Raw genomic sequence first — 19,926 nt, forward strand, 5'->3', positions numbered from 1 at the left:
ATGAGAGTGATACTTAGTGCATTGGAAACACGAATGAAAATGAATTTCGCAAGTGAACATGTATGAGTCGGGAGAAGCAATCGAACTCGAGTCAAATAGAGCTTTCTATGCGAATATAATAGAATTAAATCAGTAGATGGTTCCATCCGGTTTGATTAGGAAGAGAATCCAGGATGCGGTCGGCCCGCCAGAAAATGTCATAAGCTACGAGGGCAAAGCTAAGGGGGTGAAAAATAGATTTAGTGATCAGCAGAAGAGAGAGAAAGAGAACTGGTCCAGGTTACTCACAAAAGCATCGTTTATTTTTCTCTTTTTATCTCTCTTAAAATGAATTTATAATCTTCATAATAATACATCAATAATAATTATTAATAATAATTAATAATAATTAATAATTAATTAATTCATCCGTAATAATTAATCCATAATATCCTGATATTTAATGATCGACGGGAGCTGGTCGATCGACGCGGGGGAAATCTAATCCGAAGTACAGGTTTCAAACGCGATCACGCGAAATTAATAGATAATCGCGACAATGAAAATCCGTTGCGTTCGAAAATCCGTTTGGAACCTGCTCGGTGGGGGACGTGATCTATGGATGCTGTACGAATTGACGGGATCGTACAATAACGCGCGCATCATTTATGTATATTTTTTCCTTGCCTGTCGTGTATTATGCGTGTGTGTGTGTGTGTATGACTACGTACGTGTTTCCAGTGTATGGTACATCGCGACAAAGTGCGTTTATGTAGGATTCCTTTTTTACACCGCTTAAAATTACACCGCATAATTAATATAATATCTTTCTCACGCGCTATGTATAAGTATTTACAAGTAACAAAGAGCCGATCGTATCGACAAGTGCAAGGGAGAGGTACGAACTGCCGACGAAGAGGACAAGGGGCAGAGGATCGGTGAAGCGATCGCCAGGGCAACGGTCAGCTATACAGAGATTCGTTCACGAATCTGGCAAGAAAACGTGCGATCGTTCGAAATTGTCGTCTCGAGTGCCGTCGAATTGTCGGCAATGTTTTAGAAGACGATCGTTGTCGATGGTCGATAATAGGAAAGAGTGGCCAGACGAAAAGATGTCAATCTAGAGACTATGTACAGGCGCGGGGGACGAGGGTGAGGGAGTCTGCGCGGTCCCCGGCGTGCCAGGATTTTGTTGTACGGAATAGGAATTGCTCTGACGTGAGTGATGTTGATGGTGATGATGGTGTTGGTGATGATGGTGATGATGGTTCTGATGTTGTTGATGATGGGGAGCGTTGGATGGTGTAGTGGTGTGATGGTGGCTGATGGCTTGGTGATTCTGGACGAGGTTCAAGTTCAGGGGGTAGGATAGGGGGGAGCCCAGGGCCGTTGCGGCAGCGGTACTGCAGGCACCGGCTCCGGGCCCCACCGGGCTCAGTGCATGCTCATCCCCGCGTGCGGATGGTGGGCCGCTGGCACGGATGTTGCGTGATGATGCGGATGGTGCATTAGAGGCGGGAGATGCGGGTGGTGGGGATGGTGTGGGGTCAGAGGCGGTGGGGTCATCTGTATTGGGGTCATGGGGGTTGTCGGCTGATGGCCGAGACTGGTGGTGGTCTGGGATTGTGTGGTGTTGTTGGTGGTGTCCTGGCCCGCCGCTACCGCCGCTGCCGCTGCCGCCGCCGCCGCCAGCGCCTGTTGCTGTTGTTGGGCCTGAGCCTGGGGCTGGCCCTGAGGTTGCTGCTGTGGCTGCTGCTGCTGCGGCGGCGGCGGCTGCGGCTGCGGCGGCACCGAGCTGGAAGTGGGACTCTGCTGACTCCCGTTGTCCTCGCTGTCGGAGCAGGACTCGGCCGACGAGCTCCCCGCTCCCCCCTTGCCCTTGCTGCCGCTGCTGCTGCTGCTGCTGCTGTGGGTCTTGACGTGCTTCGCGAGATGATCGCTGCGCATGAACCGCTTGTTGCAGACCGGGCAGGCGAATCTCTTTTCGCCGGTGTGGGTTCGAAGGTGCCGCTGCAACTCATCCGAACGTGTGAACCGCTTGCCACAGAAAAGCCAGTTGCAAACAAACGGTCGCTCACCAGTGTGCCACCGTAAGTGGGCCTTCAGATGCGACGTTTTCCCGTAGACCTTACCGCAGCCGGGTATGTGGCAGCTGTGGATGTTCTTCTTCCTAAGATGTACGCCCGCCGGGCCGAGTCTTTCGGCCTCTTGACAATTCGGACAGTCGCAGGTCGCACGGCCGGTGTATCGTCTTTGCGATCGCGGCGAGGGCGCTTGACTGACGCCGCCGGCGCCGACGCCGACGCCACCACCGCTACCTTGGGGGCTGCCGGCACCGGCGCCCGCGCTCGCCGACGCCGCCGCGTGATGATGTAGCCCGAAACCGGGCGGACCTCCCGGTAACATCGATTTGTACGTGTCTTGAAGGAGATTGTGTCCGGCGGTGGTAGCGGTGGTTAACAGATGATTGCCCGCGAGCGCTAGACTCGTCGAGTAGTCTGCCGAGTAATTGGCCATTTGCGCGGCGTGGACGCCGACGCCGACGGTACTGCCGACGTCCAGCCATCCACCGGCGGTAGCCGCACCGTGAACGTCCCACCAACCATCGCTGGCTTTTATGCCTCCGTGCGTAGCGCCCGGCATCGCGTTGAACGGCCACGACTCGTACGGGTGTCGTCCGTATACCGAGCCCAAGGTCGCTCCCTCGACTTTACCGAGCAGGCTGCTCTGATGATGATGCGGATCGCCAGCCGGTTGCGCGCTCGCTGTCCCGGGGAAATACAGATCACTGCCGTATTGGGGCGCAGTCGACGCGCACGAAGTCACCGGCGCTCTCGCATAGCCACCGGTCGTGCTCCCAGCGCTGCTCGTCGCCGCCGGCCTCTGACTCACTCCGGTCGTCGTGCACCCACCTCCTCCACCTCCGCCGCCTCCTCCTCCGCCGCCGCTTCCAGTCGAATGTTGCGGCGAACTGCCGCTGCTCTGCGGACTCTTCTTCCATGGATGAAAACCCTTGCCCACCGCGGCGTCGGCCAACGGCGGTGGACTCTTGCTGCTCAATTTGTTGCACTGAGCCGCGAGCATCGCCAGCGGCGTGCCCCGTAAGCCCGGATGGTCCTGAAACGAGAAAAACGAACGAGGCGATTACCAACCGGCGTAGAGGTTGAATTTTTCGTCGGACGTTCGGACGATCGAGGGAGCCAGCCAACCGGGGCCAATACGACACGCTAGCCACCACGATTTTATTACGGCGTTCCTGAGCAGGTGTTACCTCGGAATTACGGTCCACTCTTCCGATACGATTACGCAAGCCGATAATAACGAGTTTCGGCGGGGTTCGCGAATTAGGTGCCCGCGCGTATGCTACATCGATTCCCGGGCTCGAAATCGGCCGGCCCCGATTGAGACGCTTTCTCAAGGTAACGCAGCTCGTAATATCGAGATCCAACGGACGACGATGCGGCCATAATCGTGGTTAAATCGACCCAAAAAAGAGACCGTGGTCCCGACTGGCTCTCGCCACCGGCCGCCGTATCGAGACCCGGGGCTTCACCCGAGGATGTATAATGACACTAAATTGCCGGTCCTATCCTAGAAAAGAGATCTAAGAGTGCCTAAAACTAGCTGGAACAGTATCTAGCTCCCATTTCGTGTCCTGAGAACTTTCAAGCATAAAACGAGTCTGCCCCGAGGCAATTTTATCTCGTCTACTTTCATGTCATAACGACGCCAAACATTATCATTAATACTATTGTCGAAATCGAATCAACAACGAATCCCTCATGCTGGTTGCAATTACATTTGCGACTAAAAGTTATTCAGAGTTTCCTATTAGTTATTCCCATCGTTTTCCCGACGACTCGTTCGCATGCAAATCATCCGGGACGTCGTCGGCCCGAGGGCAAGGAAGATGGGAACAGGGAACGGTCGGGCGGCTACCGAAAGGCTGGAGGCTGGAAAGAAAGGGTCCGAAGCGGATTCGGACGTGGAAAGGTAAAGGCAAAAGAGTCCGCGGAAGCGGCAGGAAATTAAAGTCTGGCGGACCGCGCGGCCATTAGCAGCCGGCGCCATCGAGGCGACACGCCCCCACGCGGTTCAATCTTGCACCAACATCGACCAAAGACAACGGGTGCGCGCACCCTTCGATGATAGAGACAAAGAGAGCGACAGACCGAGAGAAAAACCCCTACCAATCCGCGGTCACCCCATGCTGTAACTTCGGGCAAGGTTGCCACGGTAATAACCATGGTTGCGGTCGTCGCCGTTCTCCTTTTACCGTTCCACTGTTTTACAGAAAAAATGGAAAAATCACGGGGTCGTCCTGCCGCGGGTCATCGAACCCTTCATGTATACCTCGTACGCCGTCGCACCTTCGCGCGTGTTATTACAGTTGCTTCGTTAACTTGAAGATTTTCAAACGAGAGGATTCCTCCGAAGACTGCGTCTCCTCTCCTGTCGGTCAGTAGGAAAAGAGGACGGTTCCAATTTCCTCGTTCTGACTTTTCTTTCACGCTAAGGGCTGGAAGGCGAAGTCTTTTCGCGGCTGGGATGAAAGATAGAAGATAGAAAATGGGAAGATAGAAAGCAGATGAAATAGGAGAACGAAAGGGAAAAGGAGAGAGAGAGAGAGAGAGTATCTCTTTCGGCCGGTGGTGTACGAGCCACGCCCTCTCCCAGCTCCGTGAGTGCAGGTTGTAGGCAAGCTACGTATTGATCCGGCGGGACGATATGACAGTAGCCCGGTGGAGACAACGACGTCTCTCAATTAGCCTGTTCCGACTTCCTTCCTCTGTTCTATGTTGTATATCCCGCGGTAGCACGGTAAGAAGCTCGTTCTATTTATTGTTAGCGCTCTATAGGTCACAGCGAGCCGCTGAGATCGGCGAAGCTTTGGATCGATTTACGTATCTAGGGTGATACCATTGCGAATGACTGTCGATGTACTCATTATTAATAGAAGCACATGAAGAAGGCACTAACAGGGTTATCGATTAAAGCAACATTACTCAGATCAACAAATTAGTTTATAACAATTTCCTTGCTATACCTAATCATTGTAGTTTATCTGCAATCAGCATCTACGTATTGAATCAAAGGAAAGCTGAAGCAAACTAAGGAACTTGAGGATAGAAGAAAAGAAGCTGTCTATGTATCAGGTTGTAAAACAGGCAATTACGAACGAGATTCATTGGATTCTGTCGGCACAGTTGAAAGAAAATCATCGTAGGATGGGCACGGCTAGAGGATCCTTTGTTTTAGCCGCGTGACGTCACGCCCATCCTAGCCAGCTAGGACTAATAACGCCTTCGGGTATGCAGCGCATAAATTAAAAACCAGTGCGGCTCCTCTCGGCCGGGCTACCTTCTAAGAAGCGCGTAACACTAGCCGAGACCTTTCGAGGGACGCGGGTCATCGTAAAGTTTCAACAATGACTGAGTCGAACGCTTCGGAGGGTTTCTTCGCATCGGTGGTCCTCGAACTTGTCATTGCGCCAATCGTACCATTCTAAATGATTCGGGAAATAGGACTGAATGCGACAAATAAGATTCATAGCAAGTTGAACAAAACCCTGAGCTTGAACAAATCTGAATTAAAAATCTATTGAATTTTTCTGAAATTAGTCACACGTTTATATCGAAACACCTTTCCTTACATTTTTTTTTAATATCTTAACCATAGAATCTTGTTGTAGATTTTGAATCCGATTGATTTAAAACAAATCGTACGACCGATTGTAATCGTTTTGCTTATTACAATTGTGTGTGTGCGTATCAATACGGGAAGGCTTTCTTATCACTCTAAAGTCGCTATTGCGAGTATATCGGTGTGTAACGACGCGACGACGTAAAGAGAAAGCGGCACGGCCAATGAATGGTTAGAATAGAATGGGACGGTAGGTGTTGAAGCGAGAGCAAAAGCCACGCGACAGCTGGACGCGGGGTTCGCACGACGACGCGACGGTCGGCCAACAGCGCGAGGGTGCGAACCCGGTAAACCATAGGGTGTCGATCCAACTGGGCGAATGCGGCAAACCGCATCCGACGTCTACGTGTCAGACTTCTTTACTACTTACTCGGCCGCAAATAGAGACTTCATTCGTTCCTCAATTGAGAGGCGAACACTTTTCGTAGGATTATCATATTTTAAAACGACATTATAAAGCAATTTCTTGTGACTACTTTGATCATGATCAAGAATCTTGAAATTTCCAATCAAACAATTGTTTGAAAATCTCGAAAAGATAATAATTAAACCGAGTCTGAAGACAAAAACTCGATAGAAGTAGTCGGCTCTCCTTGGTAATAGAGAAGGACGCAAAATTAGTAGACGATGTCTTCTGGTTTTTGCGCAGAAAACCTCGGTCGGTTGTCGAGAGGCATTGACCAACGGCTCTCTCTCTCTCTCTGACACCTGCTCCGAGCTACTTCTGATTGGATTCACCTGCATCACTCTTCCTGCGTGAAAGAGACGCGATCATCTAGCCAAGCGCTCCGTTTGTTTTCCCAAATCGCAGACTCGGTCGACTTATCTCCAACATTCACCTCGCGAAACGCTCATAAACCGTGCAGTAAAGATTCGTCGTTTCCTGTTGCCCGGTTGCATCGTGCAATGTTATCCCCCAGCGAACGGGCCAAGCACAATCTTAATATCGATCTGGTTGTTATAAAAGCAACGCGGCGCCGGTTGTAAAAGTAAGCTCACCGCAACAACTCACTGCAGCAATAAAAACGACCGCGAGAGATTAAATTAAGGAGCGAACTTCCCATCGTCCGTGCTCTTCGCAACATTTTTGTACCTTTCATTAATCGCGTCCTTCACAGATATCCAGTGAAAAAGTACACAGCTTACACACAGAACGATGTACAGTGAATTGTTGGCAAGTGAGCGTTGGCTCTGGACTGAGTCGATGCTACCCTTTAGAATTGTGGCAAGTTGAGATCGTTACGATATCGTGCCTTGCTTCTAATGCTAATTATTTGTTTATCGGGCAACGCATGCAACCGCGCCGACACGCAGAGACACTTGCCCCTATAAAACAGAGCTGCCCCTTTGTACATGGTCAACTTATTATTCGTATACACCATTTGTTCTCTGATAGTGGTTATGATTAACGGAAAACACTGTTCTCTTCGGCGCCAACTTCCTTGGTTCCTTCCATCAGCCGATTGTGAACATAATTGAAGTAATTAGAGCAGAAACAATATACAAGTCCATTCTTTTATCTGAATACGTCCATAAACACGATAATACTTTTGTGAATTCAAACAGATCTAATTTGATCTACGACCATTTCAATAATATCGTTGTTCAATTTGGGGATATTTAGTAACTTCTTGATGACCCGATGGGCATGATAAATCTTGGTGATTAATCGAGAAGAAGTCGATAGAGGGCAAGATGTCCATGAGTAAAGTAGAATTAGAGTCGTCAGCGTCTATTGGAAAGGACGAGGAAGGCCGGATACGATAGAAGCTTTCGGTGGATGAGACGAGATTAATAATATTATTCATGAGTAACCGAGGCTACGCTGCGCGACCAGAGAGCCTCCGTTAGTTCCCACCAAAACGGCAGCTACCTGTTATCCTCCCTTCTAAATTATGTTTTTTAATTAAATCCATCGTGAGAGAGCTAACCCGTGAGGCTATCTCTTTTTCGTGTGCGCGCCGCGCGTTACGAAAGGTCCGATCGTATATCCGAAAAAGTTCTCTGCCTCGGTTTGGTGTGTAACCGTGGCCCGGGGCCAAAAACAGGGAGCTACCCAAATTTATTCGGCTATCGGGGCGACCGGAGGGAACACAGAGACGCTCCTTCTTCTTTCATTTCTTCAGCTCGCCCACCGCTCTTTTTGCCATGCCGTCCATGTTCCTCGCCAACAACTTTTTTGGCCCCGGTTCCCCGACAAATTTCAAATCGCCCTTGGATCTAATGATTTCCGGGTACAAAACAGCGATCCCACGTAATCGGCCCGTGCTCTATGAACTGTTCCACTTCGCGAAGTAAAACTATGAAACATTAGAATCGTATAATGGAACAAACAAACGAGCCGAAATTCATTAGCACTCGTAAATCTATCGCCGTTAACAGCTCAGAATATTAAGTGAGCATTTATACACGAGTCGTTATAATTCCTGATCAATTATCGCCGTTTTTATCGTTCCTAAACTCACGACGGGGAAACGGTCCGATTTTTAAAATTCACTCTGTTCGTATGTTACAGTACAGTAAGATTGATTGCGAGCCGGGTAAAGATGTGGTTGGATCAAAGGCGTCTCGCGACTATCGTTGAAGCTCAGTAATTAACGGATGTTTTTTCCACGGGCCAGTTGGATTTCGAGCGGCAAAAGTCGCGACTCGTTTTCAGCGGTTACGTCTTCATTAGGATAATGAGGCCGGCGTAAATCGTTTATGCGGGAGCGAGCGGAGCAGTGAGTTGCGCGTGCATCTGGAATATCTCGTGCTACGGCGAAGGAGACGGAAGTCGGCGCGCATTTGCATCGAGTAATTTAGTGGTGCATAAAATTCCGCAGCCAATTAGCGGCCGAGTGTCCGATCTATCGTCCCGGCTAGTCTACTGCTAATTTCGGGAATGTGACCCCCTTTCGGCGGTTCCCGTCGGTTTCTTTATCAACTTTACCCTGTCGGTTTCATCCTTTGCCACGCTGCCTGAGATGCGTTTGCGTAAACCTCGGGTCGTTTCAAAGGACAGCCGGACATAAAATTTTACATTCGCACAAAAAACAGCTCGGTTGCCTCCGCGTTCAATTAAATTAACGTTACAGGCGTACTAAACGTCACATCGCCTCGCTTGTTCTTCCTCCGCCGCTTTTTACTTGGACACATACTATTTCGAATTTGTTGAACTTCATTTTTAATGCCTTTTAATTTACTAAAGTTTCGTTGCGGCTTGATACAATGGAAATTTAGTAATTATAAATTATGAATCGGAAAATAGAAACGACGACTGAGATCTAGTGGTAATTTCCAAATCCACGGAACGAGAAGTTTTAGCTTAATCGACGTCTCATCTCGTAAAAGTCGAATCTCGTTTCAAAGCAAAATCCCGCTGTATATAATGACAATATTTTCCACGCCATTTGTCCGAAGATCTTTCGCGCTCGCGTCCAAGGGGCGGGTCCGTAATCGCGTCTTTATTGTTCGACCAGGTAGACCAGCGTCGGCCCGATCAATATATATTATTCCTCTTCTAGATCAGCGTCCCCGTATATTCAACGTTTTATCACCATCTACCGCCACGGTGGTCCCGGTCGGCGGCTTTCTTTCAATTACAAGAGTTTTAAGTAAATAACGTTCGTCGGGAAACCGGGAATCGGTACGGGTCGATAAATTAAAACCAGATATTAGCATTTAAATGATCCACGGTTTAACAGGACTTCTGAGACGATCCGCAGGGCGAGGCCGCGATGGCTACCACGGGTCAAGTCATCTGTCAAAGCTTTGATGTCGTGCATCTGCCCCAAATAGTGAACGTCTTCGACAGCGATTCAAGAATTTGATGGATGAACCTATTGACGGTCCGAAAAACGTGCTGCTTTCTATTGCTGCCAGTGGTAGCTTTATTTTGCCCCGTCTTTCGACTTCAGCGACAATTGATTGACGGTGACGATAGCGTTGAAACGATTAAGCAGATTTTTCCATTCTTCAGATTCCAACGAAATTAAATACGTTTTGCAGTTCGCTGTTTAGTATTAATTTTCAAGTTGGGAACAAAGTGTCCAACTATAGACAAGACATTCATCGAAACGACTGTTGTAATACCGTGGCAGGAGATCGTAGTTTAATAATAATCGAGAGTGAATAGGAGACGTTTGAGCAAAATTCGGTGACGAACGGACGCGCGCGAGCCGATAAATTTACACCGGGCGGCGTACTTCTAACGGGCCAAGTGCTCTTTTTATGACACGACGGAAGCTTACATTGAAGCCCAAGATGCAGCCCGATATACATATTATGCGCGAGCCCGTTCCCTAATAGGTAATTGCCGCCTGAACCTGTGCCCGAGAGCCGACCGAACGGTTCCGCGCGCCTGCACCTGCGAATATTTACGTTCAATTAAAAACTCGTAAACACCTAACACCGGCTAAATCTAAATGGACCTCGCGCGGTAACGACGATACGCTCTATCCGACTTCGCCTCTCGACTACATCAACGTCTTCGTCGAACCGTGTTCCCTCTCGTCATCCAAGGAAATAGAAACTGGAACGTTGAAGTCGTCGCGTGTCGATCGCTCGTGCACCTGTCCCCACGACAAGTTTCGCAACTTTGTTCCTACGTCGCAAAAAGCGTTCCAATTTTTGCTAATACTTTTAACGAGACCGAAGGTTCAAGTCGAAATTGGTCGTATGAAAGCGCATTTTTTTTTATGAAACAGAGAGTAAGTATAGTTATGAAGGAACGTTATTTGTAATTCCTGTATTCACAGTATATTAACATCTTTGATTGACATTACAAGAAATTGCAAGTCATTAAAGATTACGGCTCTTTTGCTGAAGTATTGATAGCTGGCTTTTTTTTTAATGTTTGAATATTGTAATTTCACATTAGCTATTCGTGAAAAATCAACGTTTGTTTAAGTTTAAAATATGTATGTCCCAGATTATGTACATAGATAGGCTCGACGCACGATAGAATCCCAAACCTGAATCGATCTTCAGGTTTCGATGAAGCTTGAGCAATGCGGTTCAGATGTAAGCGATTGGTCCAGGTAATTTGGACGCCGAAACGCAATACATCGGAGTGCACGTGAGGATCGTGTAATACGCTTATATACATCGGGCCGGTCCGAAGCGTTACTCACGGCGCTACGCCAACAAACTACCACTAAATCACCTTTGGCAGACCGTGAACCCGTTCATCTCATCGCACGCAGGTGCTACGAACCGCACGAGAAAGTATCCAGTGTCGGTACGGTGTGGATCGTTGCATCTTCGCAACACGCCCGACGTAAAAAGTAAACGATTTCTGTACGCGATCTTACAAATAATTCGACAAGGTAAATAATACCCGGGCGATCATCCGTGATGATGAAATTTAAACGGTCGGCGAAAGGGGCGTGTTTGAAGATCGCGAATGGATTGCAGAAATTAATCACCATTAAACCCATTTGCATCCGTGACGCACACGTCCGTTCGATTGATTTTCTCCGTTATTATAATCACCCCGATGTGCTTACGCATAGTTGTATCCTTGGATCTCGCACTGAATATTACTGATTGTGAGTGACATGATAGCCATGACAGCATTAATTTTACTCACTGACACGAGGGACAGACTATTGTCAGAAATGAAACTATTAAAACGAGTCAAAAATATATAATGAAATAAATTCAAGTTTTTTCCTAAATTTTGGATATTCTTAAAAATATTTGTACTCCACTATAAAGAAACAAATTAGACTATATTTTTGATTTTCGCGTTTAACGCGAAGCGGCTGGACTGTGCACACTTTCTCTGTCTGTAAACTACTTGCGTAACGATCAATTTCGATCATATAAAGTCTGTGGACACTCGCCGCTAATGCCCCAGATTAATTCGTCTATTTGTCCGCCTGCTCAGAGCTAAATTTATCGATAGAATTCGAAAGGGAAGGTGGAGATCGTTTTTCGATAACGAAACTTTCCATCAATTCGCTTTCGAAACTGATACGATTTTAATTGCAATAATTGATTGGCATTGAAACCTGCTGGATTTGTAAATGTGCAGCGCTGTCGCGGAACGAATAGGTGAACGTCGGTCAGCCAAGTTGAGTCGTTCCGATAATTGTCAAGGATGTATCGTGCGGGCGTTGAAAATTGATACAAGGCTCCGGTGTCGCGAGAACATTGTCTGGAACGGCGATTACGCCGATGAGAACGATGCGATGCGCGCGGCCGGATCCCTGGGCAAATTGGCTCGCGTGTCTTCCGCGCTTGGAACCCGCGCGCGATTTATAGCTTCATCGTGCTTTTGTATCGTAAATTCCGGGCCGTGTGTACGCGGAACGCGTGTGTGCACTGCCGCTTTTCCGGCACGGCACGCCGCCACCGCCGCCGCATGCTTGCGTTACGTTTCACGAGTTTATGCAAATCGTCGCTGTTAACCCGGGCTGCCAAAGATTATAATAATTGTTCAGCTGTCATGTTGCGTTTGCAACGATCACGATTTCCCGGCCGATAACTGGCCAGCACGCGCGCTCGTCTGTGCGCGATCGTTTTCAGGTAAAGAGTTCGTCAGGCTCCAAGGAATCACGCAGCGTTTTGTTCAAGCATCGCTTGAACTCGCCGACTTATTAAAAATAAGTTAACGCTAGACGGAGGAAACGTAACCGCGCGACAAACGATTACGTAACGCTTTTAAGATAAGACTGCTTTAATTTGCTATGCGCTGGCATTGTGGAAAAATAACAATTTTGCAAATCACAGGAAAATTGTGTCAACGTTTTTCTATTGGTACGTCCTTGAATGTGCACACAATACTTTTTACAAACAGTATCTTTAAATGAGAATTCAATTCGACTTTCATATTATTAGTTCAAACAGGACAGACCCCAGACTCTGCTCATACGCCTCATTAAAATATTATTCAGGTTCCGCTCGTATAAATCTCGACCGCAGGAGTAACGATAATCAGCGAATTGAAAAACGACGATTTAATTCGATCGTCAAAGACGCGTGTACCGCGGGATCGGTTTATCTGATCGTCGCGTCGGTATTGAATCAGTCCATTAGAAGCGTATCTAACCCCTCGCGCGCGTAACCCTTAGAGATCGTAGGTCTCTCATCCACCCTCGTTCACGACGATACCAGAGAGCTGCAACAGACTGTGACATATTAGGCTACCCCCTGAGGACATCATCCCCGGTATAAGAGGTCCATAAAGAGGGTGACTCCGCTCTCAGATTTATCGTTTCGCGATTTAGTGGCCGAGCGAGCTGTGAGAGCTGCTGCTGCTGCTGCCTGCGGTCGCTCCATACACCCACCCCGAAGCTCGTAAATAAATTATCGTCCGTTAGCCACCGGAAACATCACTAAACCACGGCCCGTACTAAATAGGTATCAGTAGATTGTTTGGATTATTTGGAGCTCGCTAATACGGAGACTCGAGGCAGGGCTACTGCGAATCGCGCAGCCGGAGTGGAGAACCGCGACGATCCAGTTTCTTAAAGAGAAAGGCGTTGCTCCTCGCGAAGATTTATGGCCGTCTTCATTCTCATGAAACTCGGAAACCGTTCTCTCCCTCCCATAAAAATTCATGGCCAACGTAAAAGCATTCTCTCGAGACGAGCATGTCTGACGAATCGCATTTTTCAAACGCTCGCCGTCCGACTCTTTGCGAGGAGGGCAAATGTGGGGGGCAAATGGGGTAGTAAGTAGTTGATGAGAGAACAGGGAAATGATTTTTTTGTCAGTTGCTCCAACCTCGTGTACGAAGGACAGATGAAGTTGAATAAATTGGATACAAACGAGGGTTAAAGACAAATTGCAATTTTCACTATGTCTATTATTCTCGGAAATTTCCTCGCGAGTGTCCTTAGGATTTCCGCATTCTAACTAAATATTTAAATTGTCAAACACGAAACACGTTGCGTAACATGCGAATCAGGACATAATTCAGCCCCGTAGGGAAGGAACGCGACTGCTTTACCGAAATGCAAATTATCCGCTCGCAAGGACGCGGTGCGAAAACGGAACGTAGAAAATTGAGCCGATCTCGTTGAGACCGTTCGCCAGAATTCCGGTTTTCGTTGCACTCGTTCGCCTACTGCGATTTATCCTTACGCAACCTTATATAAGCGGCTGGAAATTCGCGTTTGATTATCGCCACGGTAAATCATTATCAAAAATAAAGAAGAAAAAACCGAATGCGAAGATAATTTGTTCGTTTATAGTATTTATATCGAGCGTATCTCAACAAATAACGTCTTCTCCGACCGAATTGAATGCTGTTAACCCGTTCGCTTTAACATCGGCCGAGCAAACTGGCTCGTCCAATCGGGAACACAAAGATGCGTGTCAAACTTCGATATTTACGCAATCTCGAGCAACCGTTTGTAGCGATTCTCGGGACGAGTCGGACCTATCGATCCTGCGGCATTCTTTAGTAATTCCAGCCGCAATTATCCCGAGCATCGCTTAAAACTCACCAGGTTCCTTCTTCGCGGAGCGGAGAACACGCAAACCGTGGCAGGCCCGGAGACGAGAGGAGCGCGAACGATCTCCTGCCGTATGCATCTGCTAACTGCTAAAGGGAAAATCGAGGCAGTACTTCTCTCGTGCCGGATATACCGGAAGTTTTTACGACGGTCATTGCTCTACGCACGTCCTAAGAAGCAATCTCCCTTTCGAGATATGTTAAAGATGTCCGTATTGTAAATCAATTCGATAGTACGTGATAAATGATAATATATTTACTCATCTCTTCAACTTCAATGTCGTGTGTTCAAACACTGAAACTTGTTAACTTGTAATCAGAAATTTATTTCATGTACAAAAATGGAAAGTGCCAACATGAATCTCATGAATAATGAAAAGGCATATTTTGAATTTGCTTACTCCATACTTAATGCTAATGTCTGTTGATTGTTTTGTCAAATTCATTATCGCGTTACTTTATCGCCACTTCATATTGCATTAACTAACTGCATGCAAACGTTTATAATTTATCCATGACAGGCGTTATCTTGTATTTAATGAGTTACACAATTCTTGCGATTGAAACAATATTCAGCCATTAGAGGAATCGTTTTTTAGGGCAAACAATCGACGAGCTGTTGCGTACGGTGTAAAAGATTCGCGCTTGATAGGACGTATAATGTACAGTCGATAAATCATCGGTGAACCGCTGAGCCAACGTTTGGTATTTTGGTTCCGACGCCGTGGGGGTTTCGCACCCCTGCGGGGGTTCCCTGCTGTTGCCACGCTTCCTTACCGAGGCGGGCGATCCGATCGAGCCACGAGGTGTTCGCAACGCGAGATACAAAGACGCGGTTTGCACCATGCACGGTAATAGCCGGTGATTGAAAGAGAGAAAGAGGAGCGAGGAGAAAGAAAATTCATAGGAAACTCGGTGCGTACAGAGGATCTATCGTTTGTAATGACGGTAAGCGGCGGTCGGACCGATTCGAGCGTGCAATTTCGTGAACGGCCAACCAGAGGAGAACGAAAACGTTGCATTGTGTTTAAAGGAGGAAAGTAGTCGAGTTAATAGAATCGAGTCGTTAATAATCGTCTTCCACTTTGCTCGAGTGGCGCGCGTTAAGGCCTCGAGGTGTTGACCAGATCGCGTATTGTTCATCCTTTCCCATGATAAGTCCCGTGCCGTGCTGTCCCGGCGGTGAATGACGCTCTACCGCGATGATACGTCACGATAATGGCCAGTAATTCGACGTGTACCATCTCTCAGGGCTCGTGCTATCCTCGCTCGCGCTCCGCGACCGAAGGGGATATTGTTTGCAACGACGATGCAACACGCCGGATAACTTCTTGCCTTTTCAATTATCGGACCTTCCAGCGATACGATGATGGCCGGTAGAGAAGTAGAAGGCGTACTACGGCCACGTACACGAGAGCGTTTGCACGCGGTCGCGCCGGAGTAAACCCACACGCACCGTACCACGCGGTCTGTTCTCCGCGCACCAAATTGCAGCTCCGATACGGCCGCATCGTCACGCTACATACAACAGAAATCGGAAAACGAGAATCCATATTCGCGTTTTCGCGTATTTAGCAGCGTTACGCTCGTCCCCCGCGGTTCAAGGGAAATTTTTCTGGATACTTAATCGGTGATCATTCTCGGAAGGAACGATGGGGAAAGATGCGAATACGACGCGGAATTCCACGTTTCCTTTCGAATGAATAATTCCATCGACGCTGGCACAACGGGGCGATACATAATGACCGATAATTCGAGCTGACTCTCGCGCGAGCAATAGGAACACCGTGTGTATGCGCGAACCCGGCGAGCTAAGGGGGCGGCTAGGGTTTTCAATTATCGAGCCTTACCCACGATAACGATGCCGGCGAAACTTGCGTACGTACGTGCACTTCGCCGTACACCCTTCGTGTAACCCCGGGACTACGAAATTGCAACTCTGATCGTTTAATGAAAACCGAGCGAGCACCGTAATGAATATCTTAAGCTTTCCTCCGGGAATTGCTCGCCGATGGTTTCGCAACCTTTCCCGAACAAAATAATCACGATCTGATTCTCGCTTCGCAAGACCTCGACCAGTATTGTTAAATCTGAGAGTTCGCGAACTGACAGCCGTTAAAAGAAAATTATGATAGAACGAGCACGATTGATAGAGTGAATTCTAGACGACAAAGGATTGTCGCGTGAAGTAGCGTTCAAGGGCCGTGAAATTGATCGATTATACATGCGAAAACGGTTTTTCAAGGCGCGACGAACGACAACAACGCGGGGATAGTCAGTCACAGCGGCCATGTTGTCACCGTGAACATCTGCCGTTTTTCGGGCCCCGCGCGTATCCAACGGGTCTTCGAAAGGGTGTTTACACACGTCGGGACTTACACGCGTCGTACTTGACGAAAATAATTCATTAAAGCGGCTGCGCGCCGCCGACTGTGGTGGGCGTGACGACAATCGGAAGGGATTTTATCATCGGACACCGAAGAGTGAACGATTTTTCGACACGGGCCAAGGGGTGGAGACGTCAGCCGTGCCCTTCGCTTCTTCACCGATTGCAACCGAGCGTGATCGCTGGACAGACGACACCCCGCGTATGACGCAACGATTTCCGGCGTTCGAATTCGTTCTCACAATTAAACTGGACAAATTGGGGTGGCATCCTCGTAGCATCCGGTGCTCCAGGTAAATCCTCTCGGGTCGCATAAAAAGGCCGAGGAGCACCCGTGCTTTCATCCCCTGGAGCGCGGCGAAAAGACCGTATTTCTGCGACAAGCGGTCCACGCTGCGCCCGTTCACAGTCCATTGTCATTCTCGAAAATGTCAACGGGGCGTTGCTTAAAAGGACACTTTCGCCCTACAAATCGGATTATCGTATTACCAGCGTGTAGAAGTGAAGTGGAGCGAGATTTCAAGTAGATACTCGAGTTTTCAGAGCGACAGGCATTTTTGCCTGATCCTTACAACAAAGCATTGCTAATTTTGTATTTCTTTCCTCTTTTCCGGAAAAAGTAAAGCCTTGAGCGAGTCAAAGTGTCATGGAAATCGAATCGTAAAAAGGCTGGCGACTCACTGTAATAGACGGAAATAATGTATCATCCATATAAACAGCGACCGAACGTGGTGAATTTCATCCATGAATTAGTAAGCAGAATTCGGATGATGGTACGTGCCATCGCGATCAATGTAACGTGCGCAGCGACAAGATTCATCGATCCGAGAACGACTTAGTCACCAGTTGGGATTACTTATAGCCGAACGAATGCCTGTCGATATAGCATAAGCTTCTATCGTCGACTGGTTAATTAATCAACAGGAAATTCGCTTCAACTCGACGGTAAGATACTTCGAAACGAATCGAAAGTTTAAAACTACGCGTAGTTTAGCAAGATTGGCAGCGGATTGGCTATGGTTAAGAAGGTTTCGACGGAATCGTTGACATCGTCGAAACGGAAGTAAGGTAAAAGATTCGCGAACCAGGCCGATGACAGTGTGACGAGAAAGAAAATTCTTGACGATCCCTCGTGACGAGCGGATCGAATGACGAGAGGAAGTAGATATCGTGTTACCATCCCACGCATCCTGTCAAGTGGATCTTCCCGGTGCACAAAGAGGAGCAGACAAATAATTGGCTCCTCGGGTGCACAGGTAAAGGCCATTCCCTTTGATCCCTGAGAACCTTGCGCAAGGACTATTATGTCGAGGATACTCGATACATTCGGATCGGGTGCTCCAGTGACGTGATAGACAGAAAAGAGACCAACAATGGTAAACTGCTCGTAACATTCACTCTTGTTGCAGCCAGAGCGAATCAATGTCACTACTCGATGGAACTAGTATTTATCATTTTAAATGTCGTGACAATCTACTATAATACGTCAGGTAACTTGAAATACATTTTAGAAACTTTATTTTACCACTAATCGCTATGTATGCTGGTTTTAGTTACAAATAATTGTACGAGAATTCATTTAGTCAGAAGCAACAGACTCGAGAATACACGGAGTACTACAGGATCCTTCTGAAACGGAAGAACTCTCGTGGCTTTCCACGGAGATTAATTTTCGGCATGACACACGGACAGGAAACTTTTCTGCTGACTTAATTAATACTCGTACGCGTCTCTTTTTCGATGCCAAGGATTTAATTACTTTTTTACGTCGACTCGTAAATCATCTCGCCGAGGCCACGGCACCGGCAGCGTCCTTCTTGCCGAGTCATAAAATAAAAGGTTCGAAGCCCGGGAGGAAAGAAGCGAGACGTCAAGGGAGCGAGAAGACCGAACGGAACACGTGTCGGATAGAAAGCACAAAAGACTGGCCGGATTTTCACGGAGCAAAGCGGTTCTCGTGGCTACGGAGACCGCCGTCTTCTGTCAAAACAGAATAGATCATCCCGGATGATCCGTCGAATTACTAGACGGTGCGAGCTGATAATGCTCAGGTAGCCAACAAGATCTTTGAGTAACTGACATTGTCAATGACGCGGCGGTCTCTGTCGTTGCGACAATACGGGAAATGGTCAAGACATCTGCGCAACAGGGATGTTGCGCTTTTACATCTGATTCTTTCATTATTACAAAAATACGTACGGTTATATTTGTGTCTGCTACTCTATTCGATTTTATTCATCGCACTTTATCTATTCAAAATTAAATGCTGAGAAAGATAATTCTATGGGTCAGTATAGGCTATCAAAATTAAATGGAGTGACTATGGCGGTATTCGACATGGGCTTAATTTTTATTATCCCGACGAGGCTTTTGATTTTATCGTTTAGCCTGGCGAAGGTTCTCTGACAAAAGTGACAAGATCGAACAGTAGCACCTGATCTACGAGATCAACGATTCTGGTCTACCTGGACGGATTAAGATCCCTATCTAAAGGAGGCTGAGTAATTGACCTTGCCTCAGGGAGATCAGAGGTTGACAGCTACCCTTGCCTCTGGACTTCACGGGTTACCATCGTGGAACAAATCCGGCCATTAGTTAACTCCTGATCTCAATTCTTTGCCGGTACCAAGAAAACTACATGCTCTTATCGACTGTTCCACATTTTCATATTATGGTACGCTCTCGCGACTCGATAACAATTTTCCAAGCAATCAGGTAAGTAATTTCAGAGATTGAAGACTCACCACATGTCCGTGTACTGGAGATTTGGCGATCGATTGTAACTGCGGATAAAGTTGTCCAGCCGCAGCCGGCGTCATGTCGGTCAACATCTCGTTGACGCGCGTTTCAACGATCAGGCGACACGATTCCTCGCGAGATCCTGTCCGTCGGCGTTCTTCAACGAACTCGACGAATAACGTTCGCGTATCGCGACGTCCTCCGCGCAGAGTTAAAGTCCGCAACAAATCACACTTTTCACTTGCGTTCACCAGAGGACTCGGAACTCGGCTACGTCGAATCAATTGAAAGAGATACTCGAGAAATTAAGGTACAAGGCCGCAGCCGTGGTCCACGGCCGTCGGCTGGTTAAAAAAGCGAGTGGGTCGAAAAAGGCTGCTGCGTCGGGGAAACCGGTTAACGTGGTTCCTGTTCTTCGCACCGTGACAGACTGCCGGCAATCCGATCGGCTGTGCCCCGACCAGACCACAAGGGAATAGTAGTAGGGATTCCAGCCCAGGACTTTGGTCCCTGGGCAAAAAAGGGGCAGAACCCTCTGGGCGGAACCCAGCGGGTACCAGTTGCCGCCCCTGACCGCCCTCGTGCCGTACCTGCTTCCTCTTTACTTTATTTATCCCCACCGACCTTCCTCCCACTCTCTCTATGTCTCTCTCTATCCGTTTCTCCTCTCCCA

At 47.9% G+C, this 19,926-nt stretch overlaps 1 protein-coding gene across 2 annotated transcripts; it reads right to left on the minus strand.

Annotated features, from left to right (window-relative positions):
* Positions 1-369: 369 nt before the first annotated feature.
* Sp1 (transcription factor Sp8) lies at positions 370-19,714 on the minus strand. 2 transcript variants are annotated; one of them, XM_018034799.2, is made up of 3 exons: positions 19,259-19,714; positions 2,058-3,096; positions 370-1,989 (listed from the first exon to the last, which is right to left on the minus strand). In XM_018034799.2, the coding sequence occupies exons 1-3, from the start codon at positions 19,343-19,345 to the stop codon at positions 1,100-1,102; spliced, it is 2,016 nt and encodes a 671-aa protein (XP_017890288.1). In that variant the 5' UTR covers positions 19,346-19,714; the 3' UTR covers positions 370-1,099. The 2 variants fall into 2 exon arrangements, with proteins under 2 accessions (XP_017890288.1, XP_026674396.1); XM_026818595.1 differs by having other exon boundaries at positions 1,330-3,096.
* Between the last annotated feature and the right edge of the window lie 212 nt (positions 19,715-19,926).

Source organism: Ceratina calcarata, unplaced genomic scaffold (assembly GCF_001652005.2).
Source record: "Ceratina calcarata isolate Rehan_Ccalc_2016 unplaced genomic scaffold, ASM165200v1 scaffold81, whole genome shotgun sequence".
Classification (NCBI taxonomy): Eukaryota; Metazoa; Arthropoda; class Insecta; order Hymenoptera; family Apidae; genus Ceratina; species Ceratina calcarata.

What these genes read in the sequence shown, in the direction of transcription:
- Sp1 (XM_018034799.2), bottom strand. Translation starts at nt 19,345, where the DNA reads ATGTTGACCGACATGACGCCGGCTGCGGCTGGACAACTTTATCCGCAG. An exon ending in CTCCAGTACACGGACATGTG is followed by an intron (nt 3,097 to 19,258) that starts GTGAGTCTTCAA and finishes TTCTCGTTTCAG; the next exon opens with GACCATCCGGGCTTACGGGG. An exon ending in CCACTTACGGTGGCACACTG is followed by an intron (nt 1,990 to 2,057) that starts GTGAGCGACCGT and finishes GATGAGTTGCAG; the next exon opens with CGGCACCTTCGAACCCACAC.